Genomic DNA, 18,217 nt, shown 5'->3' on the forward strand with positions numbered 1-18,217 from the left:
GGGAACACTGACCTGAGGGAAACGCTGTCCTGAGGAGAACGCTGACCTGAGGGGAACACTGTCCTGAGTGGAACACTGATCTGAGGGGAACACTGACCTGAGGGAAACGCAGCCCTGAGGGGAACGCTGATCTGAGAGGAACACTGATCTGAGGGGAACACTGACCTGAGGGAAACGTTGTCCTGAGGAGAACACTGACCTGAGGGGAACACTGTCCTGAGGGGAACGAGGCCCTGAGGGGAACGCTGATCTGAGGGGAACACTGACCTGAGGGGAACGGTGCCCTGGGAGGAACGCTGCCCTGAGGGGAACGCTGTCCTGAAGGGACCGCTGCCCTGAGGAGAACGCTGCCCTGAAGGGGAACGTTGCCCTGAGGGGAACGCTGCTCTGAGGGAAGGCTGACCTGAGGGGAACGTGCCCTGAGGGGAAAACTGACCTGAGGGGTCGCTGCCCTGAGGGGAACGCTGCCCTGAGGGGAACGCTGTCCTGAGGGGTACGCTGTCCTGAGAGGAACAGGGGACTGAGGACAACACTGCCCTGAAGGGGAACGCTGTCCTGAGGGGAACGATGTCCTGAGGGGAAATCTGTCGTGAGGGGGACACTGTCCTGAGTGGTAAGCTGACCTGAGGGGACCATTGTCATGAGAGGAATGCTGTCCTGAGGGGAACGCTGACCTGAGGGGAAAACTGACCTGAGGTGAATATTGTTCTGAGGCAAACATTGTCTTAGGGGAAAAGCGTCCTGGGTGATTGCTGTCCTACAGGGGACACTGTCCGAGGGAACCGCTGTCTGGAGGGGAGATGTGCTCTGAGGGGAAAGCTGCCCCGAAGCAACGGCAGTGTTGCGGGGATAACCTTGAGAGAAGGGTGCCCTGAGGCCGACGCTGAGGGGGCGTTGTCACTTGCTAGGCATGGGTACCTTTAACTGATGCATGTTCCTGAGCAGGATGTCCCCGATTCTTTGATGGCCGCCTGTGGAATGGGCACCAACAGACCCTTCCCTGGAGGAGAGATGGACAAACATCATCAAAACCTTGTTAAGGCTTGTGAGCTGTGCTTTGATGCTAGTGTGTCTGGACGTCCTGGTCCGAGCAGCAGGGAGGTGCTTGGAGGTGGAAGGCCCGTATTTAACAGAAGACGGTAATGAGGCAAAACAGGGGGTCTACTTTTACTTCCCTCTCTTCTGGAACAGGAAGAACAAAAGTGGCTGTTACAGGTCTACTCCTCCCATGAGGTGTAAAAAACTACTTCGATGAAACAATGGTTTTTGTGAATTAGTTCTGAAGCTGGGAATTCCCTGAGGAAGTGCTCTCACTACAGGGGCGGGGCGCCCAGGTGGGCGGGGGTTACCAGAGTGCCAGCCTCTGCTCCACCTCGCGCAGGAAGCCCCTGTGAAACTCGTAGATGGGGTCTATGTTGGAGAAGAGCAGCGTCATCAGGTCTGCAGGCATGGCGTCCTCCTTGGCCACCGCGCTGCGGAACCACTGCAGGGAGAGCTCGGGGTGACCAAGGGGCCTCAGCCCTGAGGGTCTGCAGCCAAGGGACACCCAGCACCCACCCCAGGTCCCCATTGGTCAAATCACTGCTACAGCTGGCCTCTTGGCTGATCACCCAATTTTTACAATGTAAGAAAACAATTCTGGATGAAAAGATTCAAATGGATACTAGTTTTATAAAAATCTTGGACTCCATATTCTGACTGGACTTAGTAAGGCTTGAAGGGTATATATGTATGTATATATGTATATGTTTTATAGTTTTATTTATTTTTGAAACAGAGCGAGAGACAGTGTGAGTGGGGGAGGGGCAGAGATCGAGAGGGAGACACAGAATCTGAAGCAGCTCCAGGCTCTGAGCTGTCAGCACAGAGCCCGATGCGGGGCTTGAACCCATGAACCGTGAGATCATGACCTGAGCTTAAGTCGGACACTTAACCAACTGAGCCACCTGGGCGCCCCAAAAGCAATATATTTAATAGAACATAAACATGTACACTCAGGATGGCCAAGAGCTCTATTTCTGATGCAGATTATATTAAAAAAAGAAAGTAATAAAGGACTTAGGTTTCATACCACAGTGAGAACTTCTAAATCCTTCACGTACGTTCGTTCTGTGGCAAGAATCTCCTTCGCTATGAAATAGGCCTCATCAGCGGCCGCGCTCTGCAAGAAGCACAGACAGGGTGAGCGCGTGTCTGTCGGCCTCGTTGCCCCCGTTCACAGCTCTTCCTTCTGCTCAAGCTGACATCATTGTGCACTTTTCATCTGTAATTCCTGAGGGGATTTACTTCTGAGTAAAAACATAAACCCAGTTGGATCTCCTTTACATGTTTTTCTTATGGTTTTTATTTTGAAGGAAAAAAATCACTGTTGAAACATCAGCATGTATTGAAGCTTATTACTGGGTTCGTGATGAGACGATTGATCTGAAATCCCTGCCAGGGGTGTCTCTGGTTAACAGATACGTATGTCTGTATGTACGTATGTCTGTATGACTAGATACGTATGTCTGTATGACTAGAAACGGTTAAGTTGGACTCACAAAAAAGTCACCAAAGTTGCCAAAAAGCGTACATTCTAACTGTGCCGGGTGTTAGAGCGCAGGCCGGCCGACACACTTGGAACACAGGGCCAGAGACGACCCGCCGGGGAGCTCCGAATTCCCCATCACGGCCTCCGCCTGACACTCAGGTGACACTCAAGTCAGCAGTGAGGGGACCCGACCCTCGGGAGCAGGAAGGGCCACACCGGGCCCCTGGGAGCCTGGGCCCTCGGTCCCATGTGGGTGGGCCTGCTCGGCCCTGCGGGCTCGTGCCCGCCCTGAGCACCTCAGGTGGCCACCTCCCTCAAGGTCCAGCTCAAATGTCCCTCCTCCATCCTGTCCCATCTGGCGGGCACCAGGCCCTGCACACTCCCCTGTAGTTTCTCCACCCGGCTGAGCATTTCTTTAGGACTGTCCCTGAGGCCACCAAGCAAACATCTCCAGAGCACGCACAGACCCCAAACTCTCCCCGGAGCAGAGGCCCCTGCCCTGGAGCTCCAGGAGGGAGGTAACGCCAGAGCGGGAGGGGAGAGGCCTGGAGCGAGGCAGCCATAGCCTCTGCCAGTGGAGACGGGGCGGGGGGTGGGGGAGTCGTAGTGGGAGGCCGGCTGGAGGGCAAGGACGAGGGGACGAGCTGGTTACTGGCGGGGAAAACAGGGCATCTCTGGGGTCTATCGGAGCTTATCCGGCTGTGCCGGGTCCCCAGGAAGAGCCGGGAAGCCGCAGTGAGAGCGGCATGGGGGGCTGGGGCCCGGCAGAAGGCTCTGCCATAGCTGGGGAGTGAGCAGCAGGATCCAGAAACAGCCTCCAGGTTACGTTCTGGTGTGGGTGGAGGTCCAAGGGTCAGAGGCGGCAAAGCTGGCTGTGTTTTTGGGTCCAGGCCCAGGGACAAAGCTGCCATCCCCGAGCTGACAGGTTTAGGGAGGAAGGTGAGAAGTCCGGTTTATAGGAGTCTGGGATGGGCTTTAGAAGCCAGCGAGCAGCTGACAGGGGAGGCTGGGCTAAAGGCCGATATTGGGGGGCCCCCTGCTCCGTGCCCCCGCCCCCAGGTGAAGTTTACCAGAGGTGGCCATGTTCCCGCGATGGTGACACAGTCTCATTCCTCCCGTGCGCCCTGGACACCACCGACGTGGCCGCGACCGCTCCACCCACAGGGAACACTCCCCGTGACCCACTCTTTCCAAACAGCCAACAGCCAGGCGAGCCTGCGCTGTGGGTCCCATGACACTGCGGTCCCAGCAGCATCTCCTTGGAGTGCCCACCCTTCCTCCCTGGAGCTCCGGGCCCCTCCCTGCAGACTGGCAACCTTCATGCTCTTCCATCCTTCCTTTCTGGGCTTTGTGCTATTAAAACATGACTTTCTGAATCCTCAACCAGTCCATTCTCTCCGACACATCACACCTCCTGGGCCTGTGTGCCCAGCAAGCTCTCGGGGGTCAGAGCCGGCCCAGGCCGCCCAGGTTCATGGTCTGGAGGGCCCACCCCTGTGTAGCCAATTGTCCCTGATTCTGGAAGCCTCCACCTGCACGCTATCGGCCCAGGGCTCTGGGTGGGGGTCCGGTGCAGGCAAGCTGGCTTCCTACCCACCCTTCCTTTGCATGGGGTCCCAAGTGGCACCTAAGCAGAAATAGGGTCACCCTGAGGTCCTAGACCAAGTCCTCTTCTGTGGGGAGTGAAAATGCCCACAGAGAAAGGCTCAGGAACACAGCCACAGCGGTGTCACAGATGAGCTCCCTATCACGTCACAGGGGCCACCAGTTAGTGACGGGACACAAGGGGTGTGGCGGTCAGGAGCGGCTCAGGGACGGCCTGCCTGCGTATCCAGGGCTGGTCTGCTGGTTTCCAGCACAGCGAAAACCTCTTCAGGAAACTCCCAGGGGAGCAAAGCCCAGCCAGCCTGGCTGCGGGTCAGCGGGGCCGGGACGGCTCCACCCTGGGAGGACAGTGGACTTTCTGCCCTGCTCTGCCTCCTCTCCCCACAGAAAGCAGCCCAGGAGCCCTGGGCAGGGGGTGCCCCACGAGCACCTCAGTCTCCGTGCCACCCGAATACTGTCGGTCCTCACTGACAACTTTCTGTTGGAAAGAGGAGAAACAGCCAGTTAAGTGGGACACCCTGGTGAGGAGGGATGCCAGGACACGAAGGGCACACTGCTCCCCTCACCCCCCCCCCAACCCCGAGGTCACATGCAGCCCGGCAGTCAGAGGCAAGCGCAGATGCCCACAGCGCTTGGCTGTGGCTGAGGCCCTGCCAGGGAGTCCCCGAGGGTCTGTGGCCCAGAGGCTCCGCGCCGACCGTGGGCTGGCCTGGGGCAGTGCTGAGGAAAGTGCCCCAGAGCCCGCGCAGCCCTGGGGACAGGAGGGGGCAGAGGAGCTGTGGGGCGGGCCTGCTCTCGTGGAAGGGGTCCCCCGGGAAGGGGTGTGCTGAGCCTGGCCAGGCCTCTGACTGCTCGGCCCTGCCTCTTGAAGAGCCTCCCCTGTCCCAGGCACTGTGGCCTCCGCACAACTTCAGGATGAACCCCTGCCCCCCCACCTGCCAAGGTGACCTCCGTGAGGGCGCCCCTACGTGACAGGTACCGGTGACACAGGGTCCCACCCTCTGGCAGCCCAGTTGAGCGTCGCTTCCTTCCAGCTTGCTTCTCGGGGACCCCCACTTCTTACAGGGGACGGTGGCTCTGGGCTGCCAGTCTCCCATCCATTATTCAACCACTCTCTCTCCTGAGCCCCCGGCTGCCTGGCCCCTTCGCCCTCCCTTGTGCGCTCATCCACAGAGCTGCATGGCCAGGACTCAGGGGGGCATGGGCCAGGAGGGGGTGGCCATGCAGTGGGTGCCACTGCCTCTGACCAATGTCTCGTCCTTGAGCCGGGGCGCTCTGACCTGCGGCCCCCTGTCCCTGACAGCAAAGAGAAGCCTGTGGGCATCCCCTCAACTTTCCCCTGCAAACCTGCACCCCCCCTCCCCCCACTCTGCTGTCACGCTCCCCTGTGCGGATCCCACCCCACCTGGTCACTCCTTCAGAACCCACTCATACACGGGCCCAAAGAAAAGGGGTCCCTGGCCACCCTCCAAATTACCTGATTGTTCAAGAGAGTGCCTGACAAGGCACAAGGGAGGGCAGGAGGCTGAGGGCTCCCCCAGGGCCCCACCATTCCCACCACAGGTGCCAGGGGCTGCTGCTCAACGAATAAGGACGGCTGCCTATGTGCCAAGGTGGCCAGAGTCCCAGGTGACGCGTGGCTGGAGGGACACATTCCACTGGGACAGAGCCTGCCCCGGGCCCCTCAGGCTCCCCTTGCAAACCAGCCTCCTGCGGGGGCGGCGCCCACCTTGTGTTCTGGCTCCTCCTCGCCGTCCATCCTGGCTCTGCCAACGTCGCTAAGGACAGGGCTCAGGAGGGGGGACAAGCCCTGTTCAGCTGGGCCCAGAGTCACCTGAGACGCAGGGCTCAGGCTCAGTGGGCTCTTCCAGGTGGAGGGAGAAGGCTGAGGACTGTCCACGGAAAGGCCTGGAATTGAACGGGGCGAGGGATGGAGCAAGAAATGAGAAAGGGCTGCCATGCTGGCCAGACACCACAGTTCTCACCGCGCTTTAGCCAACGTCAGCCGAACGCTGCGACCTTGCGGGCGGCGTGTGAGCGGAGCCTCCACCGGGTGCGGTTCTCGCTGGGCAGGGAGCGCAGTGAACGCCGCCGTCAGAGACCAGCCACCCCAGGGCTCCGTGTTCCTGGGGTTTTTTCTCAGACAAGATGCAGTTGTGATGCAGATAAGCAGCCCGCCCCCAGGGAGGTGGAGGGCACCCCCTGCGTGGGTCGCCTTCTGTGTGCATGTGACGGAGGCAGACCACAGGGGCTGAGACGGAAGGGGTCAGTCTGCTGCTAAGGAATCTGGAAACCGGAAGTGTGCTTTCGGGCCACACTCCTCACTTAATCATTCGTTAAAAAAACTGGATCATGTAAACTTACTCAACACGCTGTTTTCTGCTTCCTTGAATATTTTACTAACAAGGAATTTGTTGGTTTCCTAGAATTCCATGGCAAGAGTAACTACTACTTTTTTCCCCTTAAAACAGGGTTTGCTTGGGAGGGGGCAGAAGCCAAAGTCCTGGCCGAGTTCTGAGGGCGCTGGTGAGGCGCTCCGTCACAACGGTCTGCTGGCGGGGGGCTCCCAAGTCTGAAAGGGTTATTTCTAGCGCTTTTCTATGGGAAATCAGTAACTACTGAATGGCAAATTTTAAAGATATCTTTTTAAAAGCAGAGTTTTGTACGAAAAATTGAACCAGCTTAGAAGCTATTTATAATCAAGATTTACCACAGGTTTACAAGTGCACGGTGTTTGAGCTCTCAAACTACCGTTACACGTAACTGTGGCTAAGTGGGCGGACAGAACGCTGCCACCTAAGTGACTTGGCCAGGGCCCCTGGTGCCTCCCCACCCAACCCCACCCTCCTCCACCCACCACTGGCTTCAAAGCGAGATCCTTGCACCATGGTCAGACTTCAAATGCGATCGCCTACAGGGACCAGCTAACAAAACCCAAAGTTGGCTTGTTTGGCCTCAAACACGCACGAGCGCAGGCAGGTGAGCGCAGGGGCTGCCCGAGGGCGGGGTGCACATGAGCCGGCACCAGGGGGCTTGCAGCTGGCCGGCAGGCCGCAGGGAATGTCCTGATTTTCACATTGACAAAGCCGGAGCTCCGGAAGGCTGCGGGCGCTGGCGGGGATCCTGCCCAGGGAGGGTCCCACCCCGGAAGTGAGCTACCAGTGCCCGGCGGGTGGAGCTTTCCCGGGCCACCTCTCCCCACTACTCGGAGCACAACCTTGAGCAGACGTTCACTGACAGCAAAGACCTGGATGATGTGGGAGCACAGAATCTTTAACCAAACCCACATGTGCTTTTAATCAGCGTGAATTCAAACAAATTCGAATTTGCTTTTATTGCACGTTTAAAATATGCTAAAGCAGCCTTGAAATCACACAGGCTTCCTTGGTCCTCCTACCCATGTTCAGGACCTGGTCACTTCTGAAGGGATCAAACGGGCCGAGGGCTCTGCTGGCCCCGCAGCGTGCAGGGGACCCTCCGAGGGGAAGGGTGTGTTTCCAAGTACGAGCTACTTGGGACTCATACTCCAAAACCCACTTGTCTCAAGCAAGCCCTGAATTGTGTCAGGAGATATTTTTACACATGGAGAATTCACAGGAAAGTCTAGAAGTTCCTAGCAACAAACCTTAGTCTTCACAACTGTACTGTTCATAGCATGAGCCCTGAGATATTTCACTCATTGGTTATGAAAATAAGCTAAGTCCACTGCCCCGCTCCGTCCCCCGTGCCCCGCACAGTGCCCCCTCAAGGATGGTGGGGGCCTACCACAAGTTCACAGAGGACAGTTTCCCAGAAAGTGGCTGTGAACTTGACTTCCTGTTTTCAGCAGAAGGTGAAGCTGGAGGAGGTGGTGCCCCCGAGGCGACATGGATGGGCTCCATGACCTGTGGGGTCAGGCTGGTGGGGCCACCAAAGTAGAGAATGCAGCTTCCAATAAATGGCCCTCCCTTCCAGGACGGCCCGCTCATTTGCTATAAAGTATTGTGGTTCCAGGGAGGATAAAAATTATTATTTGATATTATCACTGTGGACGCTTACTTCACAAAGATGGTCAACTCACAATTCAGTGAATAGATTAAAAAGTACCACACCATTATAAATCATACCTCCTTCGAGTTTTAGACACAGATCCTATGCAACCAAGTAAATCTGTAAGGGAGACACGGTTTCAAGCAAGTGGCAGTGGGCATGGAACCTGTCGTCGCTGGAGGCTGCTGGAGCGGGCAGCCTCGGCTCCATGCCCTGTCCTGGGTGGGCCAGCCTTAGTACCGCACACATGAGGCCACAAGCGCATGGTACCCTGCAGAGAATACAGGCATGGGCCAGGCTCTGCGGGTGTGTTCTCCCGAGTGACAGAAGCCGTGGTGTCCACGGCATGCTGCTCTGGACCCTGAGTGACGGTGTGCAAGGCCACTAACGTTAGAAGCTCCGTGTCGCAGAAAACCGTGTCATCGCTGACATATCAGAATGCAGGTCTGAAGGATTTTTAAAATGCTAGACCATCATTTCAGATGCCATAGAACACATTCAGCCTTAACTGACAGGGAAACAATCTCAAATACTTGTAAAAACAGACTCCTGTGTCCAAGGTCCTTGACGGGAAGCTGCAAGAATTATTACTGAGTGACAAGGGTCCCTACCACTGATCTAATTACACAGAGGTGGTGCTCTGCTGTGTCATTGCAGCATCAAGAATGATCGATTCTGGGACACCTGGTAGCTCAGTCTGCTAAACACCCAATTCTTGCTTTCGGCTCAGGTCATGATCTCATGGTTTGTGAGTTCGAGCCCCACGTCTGTGCTATCAGGACAGAGCCTGCTTGGATTCTCTCTCTGCCCTTTCCCTACTCAGTCTCTCAAAATAAATAAGCTTTAAAAAGAAAAGAGAAAAAATGACGAGTTCCTTTACTTGTGCATGAGGAATTTTCAGAAATTCTTCAATTTCCTGCATCACATTATTTGAAATCGATAGAAACAAACGATAGTTAGGTTCTACTGAGCTCCGCACTCCTGCTAGGGCAGCTCCATGCTGTGCGCCCCGAGTTCAGGACGGCTCTGCTTCAGAGAACCCGGGTACGAGGTTGGATTATCTTTGAGAACACACGTTCAAAGCATTTCAAACTGCCAACAGTAAGCAACTCTGAGAGGTCATGTCTTTATTTCGAAAAATTTCTAAATACCTTACAAGTTTTGAACTGTCATTTTAAAAAGCGTGGTATTACGCATCTGTGACCATTTTCACTTGCTGCATCTAACTAGCTGGTGGGAGACAGCGGCAGAGGGCAAACTGTATGCTTATTTTCATTTCATGCCTTTAAATCCTTTTTCAAAACCCTGTAATGAACAAGCTTGGAAATTTTGCCTAAGGTGGAAGACGACTCAAGGTTCGGTTTGGAAAATTCAAGGTCAAGTTTGAAGGTTAACATAATAGCAAGAAAGTAAGATCTAGAAACTGCTTTGGTTTGAAAAATGGATCCTTAATCCCATAAATGAAAAAGGCTACACCAAGAATTAAGGTAAACGTGAGTGTAGCAAGTCAGCAGCAAACCACCTCTGGCTCTGCTTTTGGGCCAGGATGTCGGGAGTCACTTTTACACAGAATCTGGCTCAAAAACAAGAGTGGAAGGGAAACGGCCGGCGCACGGGGCACAGGCACCAGCTCGTCACCCGTGGTGTCGCCGCAGAGCCTTCGTCCCCACACCCCCCCCCCCCGCCCCGCCAGATGGCAGAGGAGGGCTGACTAGCGCCGCACCCTCCACGGCGCCATGGCGCTCGCCCACAGGCTGTGAGCGGGGCGACCTCAGGGTGTGGACGCGGCTGTGTGACCTGAAGTGAAGGGGGGGACACCAACGTGTGTTTTCAATCTTTTCTTCTGTTCTAAATAAACAGGACTCTTTCCCCGTTAAGGAAAATAGGCGTTGTGGTCTACAACACAGTCACGTTTTGGGCCGTCTGTCTGTCAGGGGTGGGGCCTCCCGCGTGTGCTCCAGGGCGCCCTGGGCCTGGGGTCTGACGGAGGGACCCACCTCAGCATCAGGGACAAGACACCCAAAACCAACTACTCAAAAAAACCACAAAAAAGCCTGCATGTGACGTTTGTTAGGAAAGAAACGTAACCTGGATTAACATAATTCAGCAATAAGGGCCAGTTTGCACCCTCCTAACCAGCCAGCCTGGAGATGGGAGGGGAAAGAGAAATGCTCTGAATAGCTCCTTGAAATCTGGATTTGCTAATGAAACACCTCCCTGGGGACCCACGTGTCGTGGGAGGGAATGACCTCCTGTGGCACATGACCCTCTGAGGGGGGAAGTGACCGCCCACGCGGGGCTGTGGAGAGTCTGGGCCAAGGGGCTTTCCTAGAAGGCTGCCGCCACAGTCCCGCCCCCCCCAACCTCCCCGTTCCGGCTGCCCTGGGCGCCCGGCATCGAGAAACCCCAGGGAGGAGACCAGCACCCGCCCCCGGGTGCCCGTGCCCCTCAGAGCACCCCGAGAGGCGAGGGCATCATGTGCCACGCTCTGGGGCTGGACGGCTCCGTGGGGGCTGCGAGGGCTCGTGGGAACTCAGGCCCAGGACCCGCGTAGCTGCTGCGCTTTGGGCCGGGGGTCCGGCTGACCCAGAGAAGAAAGGGGATGATGTTTTCACCTTCTGAGTTCAGAAGCCAGCCGGTGTTTTGTGCACAGTCCAAGCCTAAGGAGCACGAGTTTGTCCCCAGCGCTGCAGACAGCGCCACCTCAGAGGCGCGATGCAGGCCCCAGAGCAGCAGACCGTGGACCCCAAGCCCGTGCCTGTCAGGCCCCGAGAGAGAGCGTCCCCTGTCAAAGCGCTTGGCACCCTCCCCTGCTGGCCGTCCACACCCGGAGCAAGTCGGTCCGCAGTGGCTGCTGGCTGCTCAGAAGCCTATAGGACGCGGAAGAGACTGTTGGCAATGTGTGTCCAGCAAAACCATAAAAAGGAGAGGGAAAGGAAGCTAAAAAGCCCATTTAAAACTTTATAGTAAATATTTCCTTATTTTATTGAATAAACACTTAAATTCTGTATTAGTACATATCTGTGAATTTATAAATGGCAATTTCAGTGGAAAACACATTTTGTTAAGTACCACAAACGAGGCAACATCAGTGTTTTCTTTAGAGGATGAATAAATTAATCGCATCAGAAGTACCGGTTCCCTTCCTCTGCATTTCTGAGGGGAAGGTAGATGTTTTCAGGCAAAAGACAGAACTTTGGGACCTCGCAGGCACGGCCACTGCGTGGACAGAGAGGCCGATGTGGCCACCCGCGCTCCAGCCAGCTGTGACAAGCCCTGTTAGCTTCAGGACAAGGGCCAAAGCAAAGCCCCGGCAGCGTGACTCCGTACCTTGAGAACACGTACTGAAATTCTCAACGGTAAGCGCCCGAGAGGTTAACATTTGTGTCTGTGAAGTAATTGTTCTAGAAACAGATTTCTTTTTGATGTTCCACGAACCATGAGGGAATGGTACCCTGAAGACACGGGCACTGGCATCAGGTGTCCCACAAGCACATGGCTCGAGGGGGCGCGGCTCACGTGCTGGGCGGGTCCCACGTGATCGCAGCCTCGCCATGTGGGGATGCTCACGGCGATCCGCGCAGGGCAGCAGGTGGAGGAGGAGCTCGTCACTGAAAATCCAAACACGACCGCACAGGACCCAGTCCAGAAAGGACTGTGCAGACGGCGGACAGACACACAGGTTTCCCTACGAGCCTCCTGACGTTCTCGTTTACTGCCCATCCGGCCACCATTACCGCTATCTCCAACATGTGTGTTGTCACAGGAATGAAAGGCGCCGTGCTGAGGCTGTGTGGTGACAGCAGGCGGCCACACTCACAGCAAGCACAGACGAGGCCCAGACCTGTCCAATCACTGCTGTACAAGCGGCGCGGAGGGAACAGGGTGTGTCAATCACACAACACACTGTGTTAACCAGAAAAGGGAATCCTAACCTAACTCCACACTCAGCAGTCCCCTTGGAAGACAGAAAAGGCACACGACCAAACCTAGTGATTTATAGTTATACAGTACACACCATTACCTATTCGAGTGCAGTCAGCCTTCCTGATCTGAAACGTTACTAATAGACTTTAGATACTCATATGTCGGTGTATGTAAAATACTGGACTTTAGAGACTTAAATACAAAAACAGACTTGGTAACCAATATAAATAAATACTCTGCCGCAAGCAGGTGTACCCTCAGAGGCAACAGGCACGGTCTGTGGCCCCAGCGCGTCTGTGACGGGGCTGGTCGGTCCCTCCCGTCGGAGGTCAGGCGTGCATCTGGCCAAGGAGGGCAGCTGGTAAGAGGAGAGCGAGCGGTCCACGCCCTGCAGGCACTCTTCAACCACACACTCCCGCAACACGGCTGTGGACGCAAGAAGCACTGGCAGCAAGCCCGCACGGCCCCCTCAGGTGCGAAAGCCCTCCCCGCAAGGCTGGGGTGCGGGGCCACCCTCCCGAGCTGTCGGCGCACAGGAGGGCTTTCCGAGAAAAGGCAATTGTGGTCAATAGCCATAAACACACAAAAGAAAGACTCACAGCTGCTTCAGGAGGTGCTGAGCCTCAATCCGAACTGCTCCAGATACCTGGACGTTTATGGCAGAGCACCTCTTACTACGGTAAAATACGACGTCACGGCCTGAACTGTCTAGCAGACACAACTCATAGTAGGAAGTGCCCTTCGGGCTCGCTTTCCCTGGGTTTCTAAAGAACCCCCTCTGTTGGAGGGAGTCACAACCTCCCAGAAGTGAAGGGGGTGGTGGAGACGGGCGCAGCAGGTGCCTCCACGGAGAGCCACGGCTCGTTTCTAAGTGAAAGACTTCACTAGAAAGAGAGACCTGCCAACTGAAACATGGCGTGGGCAACCTAGGAAAGAAAAGCCCTCATGCGTTTCTCCAGCTCTTGCCAAAAAGCTGGATCGGGATGGGACAGCTGCCCCAGCGGTGTCCACAGGGCGTCTGGGACGCTGGGCCCGTCTCCCAGCCGTGCTGCCCCATGTGCCGGAGGCACGGAGGTGCCAGCCTCGAGGGGCTGCGGGTTGAGGGAGGGGGTGGGTGAGCGCTCGTGCTCAGCGGTCTGTGGTTCCCGGAGAAGCAGGGGAAGGGCAGCCGGGTGATGGCACAGGCGGGGACACGAGCCAGGACCAGGGGCTCCTTCTACAAGTCACCAGCACGAAGTGGGTCTTCTCAACAAGAGAAGATGGAAGAGGGTCACGGCCACACGCCTCAGGCAGAGTGTGTTTGGAGCCTGATCTGAACGAAGCAGGCGTTAACAGGCCCTTAGACAACTGGGCAAATTCAAGTGCGTCCCTGGCATTAGACACCACGGGGCTATTCATTCTGCATCCTTGGTGGTGGCCCTACGTGAGAAGGGGTCATGTTTCAGAGATGCACGAGACATTCTAAGGAAAGGCGTGAGCACATCAGGACCCATGAGAGGACCCCGAGCACCCAACACGGAGGGAAAGGAAAAGGCAGACGGCACGAGCATGGCCGGACTCTGGTGACGCCGAATGCGGTGGTGATCGGGGTACGTCTAATCCCATTTCTGCTTTTGGGTATTTTGAAAACTTTCTAAATAAAAGGCTAAAAAATCAACTCCAGAAAATGAAATTTTGTAGAAACAAAACTCCTTTAGAGGAAGGCCAGGTCGAAGCTGCCAGAGAACAGCCTCTGCTCAGAATCTGCAGGACAAGAGGGTGACGGCTGTGCCAGGGAGCAGGCTGGCTCCGCCCCACCCACACGGGACCGCCATTGGGACACTTGAACCGGACGACTTGGGCTTGCTGAGCCCGACGCCAGGCACCGGCTTTAGGAGAGGGCAGCCTGCGCCGCCTGCAGCCCTGGCGGGGCAGTTTCCATGGCGCATCGAACTCGCCGCGCAGACACAGGGTCTGTTTCTGAGTGAACGTCCCAAGGGGAAGACCAAGCGTCTGGAGCGTGCTATTCTAACTCACGTGTCCCACCTGTGCACCCCCACCACCTTCTGCCTCGCTCACCCTGTCTCTTCACAGACACCGGTCAGCCAACACGAAGCTGCACCAGAACACCTCCCCCCTGGACGGAGGCCAGTCTCGGGAACATGGGACACATACCACGCGCCCGTCCCGAAGACCACAGTGACGAGACTGTGCCATAGGTTTAAGGCAGCTACAGAAATGGAAACGCAATGCATTTAGCCAAAAGCCTCTGCTGCTGTTGGATGACCGCTGAGGACACAGAAAGCCTGCCCCTCGAGAGAGGCACCCGCCAAGGCGAGGGCTTGCCGTCCCGCATGCAGGGACGGACGGGACGCCTGCGCCTACCAAGAGACATTTAAGAAACGCAGCCTTTCACGTGGCACATCTCTACTAGGTAAGACTGATCCGTGCCGGGGGCGGCAGCCCGGGCTTCACGGCACCCTCAAGCCGTCTGCTCACATGACGGTCCCAGCTGCCTCAGAAACCCGGTTAGAAACAGCTGGCGCCCGTGCCCCACACGCCGCCCGACCTGAAGGAACGACCTTTCCCAAACAGAGGGTGGGCATCTCCGCCCTTGACACGTGTGGGGCTCGGGGCACTGCTGCTTCGTAGTGAACCGCCCCCGCCTGCCCCTCCCCCGCCCCCGCGTCGTTCTGAAACAAAGAGCTCTGGGGAGAGCTGGCACACTTGAACTTTCAGGCGGATCGGTGTGTACAGTTTTGCTTTTTCTGCAACCTTTAAGCCAGACGGATGTTCCAACTCACATTGCATTTTAAAGCAAAGCTTCTCCAAGCCCACTATCTAAACACAGTACTATTTCTGGGCCTACAGTCAGTGGACGACGCCTTGGGCACAGAGGGTGCTGCGGGCAGGCCCAGGGGCCCCGCCACGTGCCACTGGAGGGCTGGGGCGCCAGGGAGCCCCGGCCACAGCCTTCCCCTGGAGCCGGGTTCTGCGGGGCATGCTGGAAGGTTCGTGCAGGGCTGACAGGTCACACCACCCCCCACCCTCACGCAGCACACGCAGCAAGCTTCAGCTTCGATAGCGGCGACAGGCACAGTACACGCTGCGTTAGAGATCCGTGTGAATCGGAGCCGCGTACCATTCAAAATGGGGAGCACCAGTTTTTAGTTGAATCAGAACATATGCCAGAGAAAGCAAGCTGTAAAGACTAGCTGATCAGCCCCCAGGTGGAAATACTCCTCTATTTTACACCTTTTACCACACCATTCTAAGCAAAAGTTTTAATCCTCTGACATTCAGAACAGACTAATGAGAGATTCAGGAAGAAGAAGAATATCTAGCCGCGAACACAGATTCACTTCCTATGTGTAAAGCCACCGATCCGGGCTCTCACTGCACCGAGTGGGTGGGGCCTGGCCCTGCGAGGGGGCCCAGGGCTGGTCAGGAAGGGTGTTTATCTACCCGCTCTCCTGCCGTCAAATTCTTTATGGTTTGCAGGTTGAAAAGGACTCTCTCTCCACCTGTCTGTGCAAAAGGGTTGCTGAAAAAAAGGCTCATGTCTAGGGGGGCCCCGGCCTCGGCGCCCCACGAATCCGTGTCTGTGCTGCTGGAGTCCTCGGCGGTGGTGGGCGGGTAGCTGAGCTGCTCTAACTGGTCGATGAGGTCCGAGAGCTGGAAGGCTGAGCTGGCCTCGGAGCGGACCGAGCAGGCGGGGAAGTTGGCCATGGAGCTGGCCTCGGACTGCGTGGCCGAGCTGGCCGTGCACGCGGACAGGCCGCCGGGGAGCGGCAGGTTGCTGAGGGAGCTGCTCCCGGACCGGTTGTTCCTCAGCGAGCTGCTGTCGGAGGGGCTCAGCAGGCTCTGCATCAGGCTGGCCTGCGCCTTCACCTCCAACAGCTCTGAGGTGTCTGAGGGGTGCGCGTCGCCGCTAAAGCCATCCTCTCCCTCAAATTCAAAACCGTGCTCTACGTGCATGTGCAGGCCCTCCGGGGGGTACCTGTCTGGGCTGGGTGGGGCGGAGTCGGGGCAACCGCAGGAAGGGGCCTGTGCAGCTAACGAACAGTAGGGGAAAGAGAACGCTTCTGAGCCTCCAGCAAAGAAAGAGATGTCTGCCGGGTCATCGTCTATGAACTCCTCAGACACCTGCAGCCGGGCATTTGTCAATGTGAACACAGGCCCCCCGCCGCCTCCGCCCTGCCGGCCGTGCGGGTGCTCCACCTCGGTGGGGGACGAGCCCATGGTCGTGCCGCCGCCACCCCCAAGGTCGCTTTTACCGGCAGCTCTGCGCCCCCTGCCAGCACCCCCTGCGTCGTGAGTCTGCCCCACGGGACGACCGGGGCTGCAACTCCTCACAACATGACAAAACCCAACACCTTGGCAAGGCTGCGGCGCAGGGGGCCCGGGGGACTGGGCCCGTCTGGTGTCGCCGTCGGCTGCGGCTGCGCTGCTCCTCTCTGCGGCTGGCCTCTTGGCATCGGGCGCCTGGGGCTCGGTGAGGGAGCCAGAGCTGTCTCTGAAATCAGGCAGGCCCCGCAGGGCCAGAGGTGAGGCAGGCATGGAATAGAAGGAGGCGCCTGCGGAAGACGGGGGCGCAGAAGTCCTCGGGCCCTCAGCGAAGGAGACGCTCTGTGGGTCACAGGTGAAGAAAAGACAAAAGGCGCAATGAAATTAAATTACCATGAGAAAGTCGCAAAGCTAACTGGGTCTGTCTGCACATTTCTATCTCAGCCTCTACTAAGAAGGGCAATCGACCAGCCTTGCCCCACCAGAACTGAAGATTTACAAACGCAGACAGGATTTCTAAAGGACCTAGGATCTTCTGTTTAAAACCCCTTACACAGTTGCATTTTTTCGCTTATGGTGTAAAATGTCTACATTAGGGATTATTTCCATCACTAAAACCTAGCCACGTGCACTCAGGTCTCGTGTGTCGGTGCCACCTGAGGTTGCAGTGGGCGTGCTGGACACTCATCAGTTCCCGGGGAAGGGACACAGGGTTGAGAGTGTCAGCCATTCCGTTCAGCTAACAAGACTCTAAAGTGAAGCACCAATGAGGCGACACACGCGTCTGCACATGGCACTCGCTCCTCGCACATCACGGCCAGGCTGTGACGAAGCGTGTTGGTGCAGTCACACGGGCAGCACCGGCACGGGACTCTGCCAGTGCCAGTGCCACTAGGGCCCGGAGCCTTCTGGAAGCAATGGCATCGCCCCCAGCTCATGTGAGAAGCTGCTCAGGGGCAGGAGGGGCCCTGTCCTCGGTCCCACACACAAGGGGAGGGGGTGGGCCTGCCCTTCTCATGTGTCACCGAGACAGTCGTGCCTCCAGGAAACCAGAAGACATGCACACACATGACACCGCCGGTCCTGAGCGCCTTCCCGCGCGAGCAGCGTGCAGTGCACGTGCAGCGGGCCAAGCGCCGGCGGTGACCGAGCCCCGTCCACAGGCTCATCTGCTCTTGGGTGCCCTCCCAGCACTTTTCAATCATCCAACCAGATTCAACAACATGCTTTTGTGGTTTTTAGAAGGCAGTATCAGAACTGAAAGTTTAAATGTAATTTTCAGACCATTCATACTATTTTTTTAATGTTTGTTTTTTGAGAGCGAGCACATGTGCACAAGTGAGCACAAGTGGGGGAGGGGCAGAGAGAGCGAGGATCCCAAGCAGACTCCAGGTGACCAGCTTGGAATGTGACTCCGGCCTCAACCCCACGGACCTGAGATCATGACCTGAGCTGAAATCAAGAGTTGGACTGGATACTCAATCAACTGAGCCACGCAGGCACCCCCATTCATACTATTTTATTATTTTTAAAGTAGGCTCCAGCTCCAATGTGGGACTTGAATTCATGACCTTGAGATCAAGAGTCCCATGCTCTTCTGACTGAGCCCCCAGGCGCCCCCATTCATACTATTTCCAACTATCCTGAGATACCTGGGTGGCTCAGTCAGTTAAGCTTCCAATTCTTGATTCCAGCTCAGGCTGTGATCCCACAGTTTGCAGGATGGGCCCCTGCATTGGGCTCTGTGCTGACGGTACAAAGCCTGCTTGGGACCCTCTGTCCCCCTCTCTCTTTGGCCCCCGCGCTCATGTGCTCTTTCTCTTAAAATAAATAAATAAACTTAAAAAAACCAAACTATTC

General features: G+C 56.5%; 1 protein-coding gene across 1 annotated transcript in view; it reads right to left on the minus strand.

The window, feature by feature from the left end:
- The window catches only part of FARP2 (FERM, ARH/RhoGEF and pleckstrin domain protein 2), a 93,502-nt gene that overhangs the window by 19,853 nt on the left and 55,432 nt on the right, over window positions 1-18,217 (minus strand). Inside the window, exons 13-18 of the mRNA XM_029933496.1 lie at window positions 16,447-16,699; window positions 5,865-6,043; window positions 4,566-4,613; window positions 2,072-2,161; window positions 1,350-1,483; window positions 919-1,000 (exon numbers count right to left, since the gene is read on the minus strand). Of these exons, the coding sequence (XP_029789356.1) occupies window positions 919-1,000; window positions 1,350-1,483; window positions 2,072-2,161; window positions 4,566-4,613; window positions 5,865-6,043; window positions 16,447-16,699 (786 nt within the window). The remainder of the gene's footprint in view (window positions 1-918; window positions 1,001-1,349; window positions 1,484-2,071; window positions 2,162-4,565; window positions 4,614-5,864; window positions 6,044-16,446; window positions 16,700-18,217) is intronic.

This window comes from Suricata suricatta, chromosome 3 (assembly GCF_006229205.1).
Source record: "Suricata suricatta isolate VVHF042 chromosome 3, meerkat_22Aug2017_6uvM2_HiC, whole genome shotgun sequence".
In the NCBI taxonomy this organism is placed as follows: Eukaryota; Metazoa; Chordata; class Mammalia; order Carnivora; family Herpestidae; genus Suricata; species Suricata suricatta.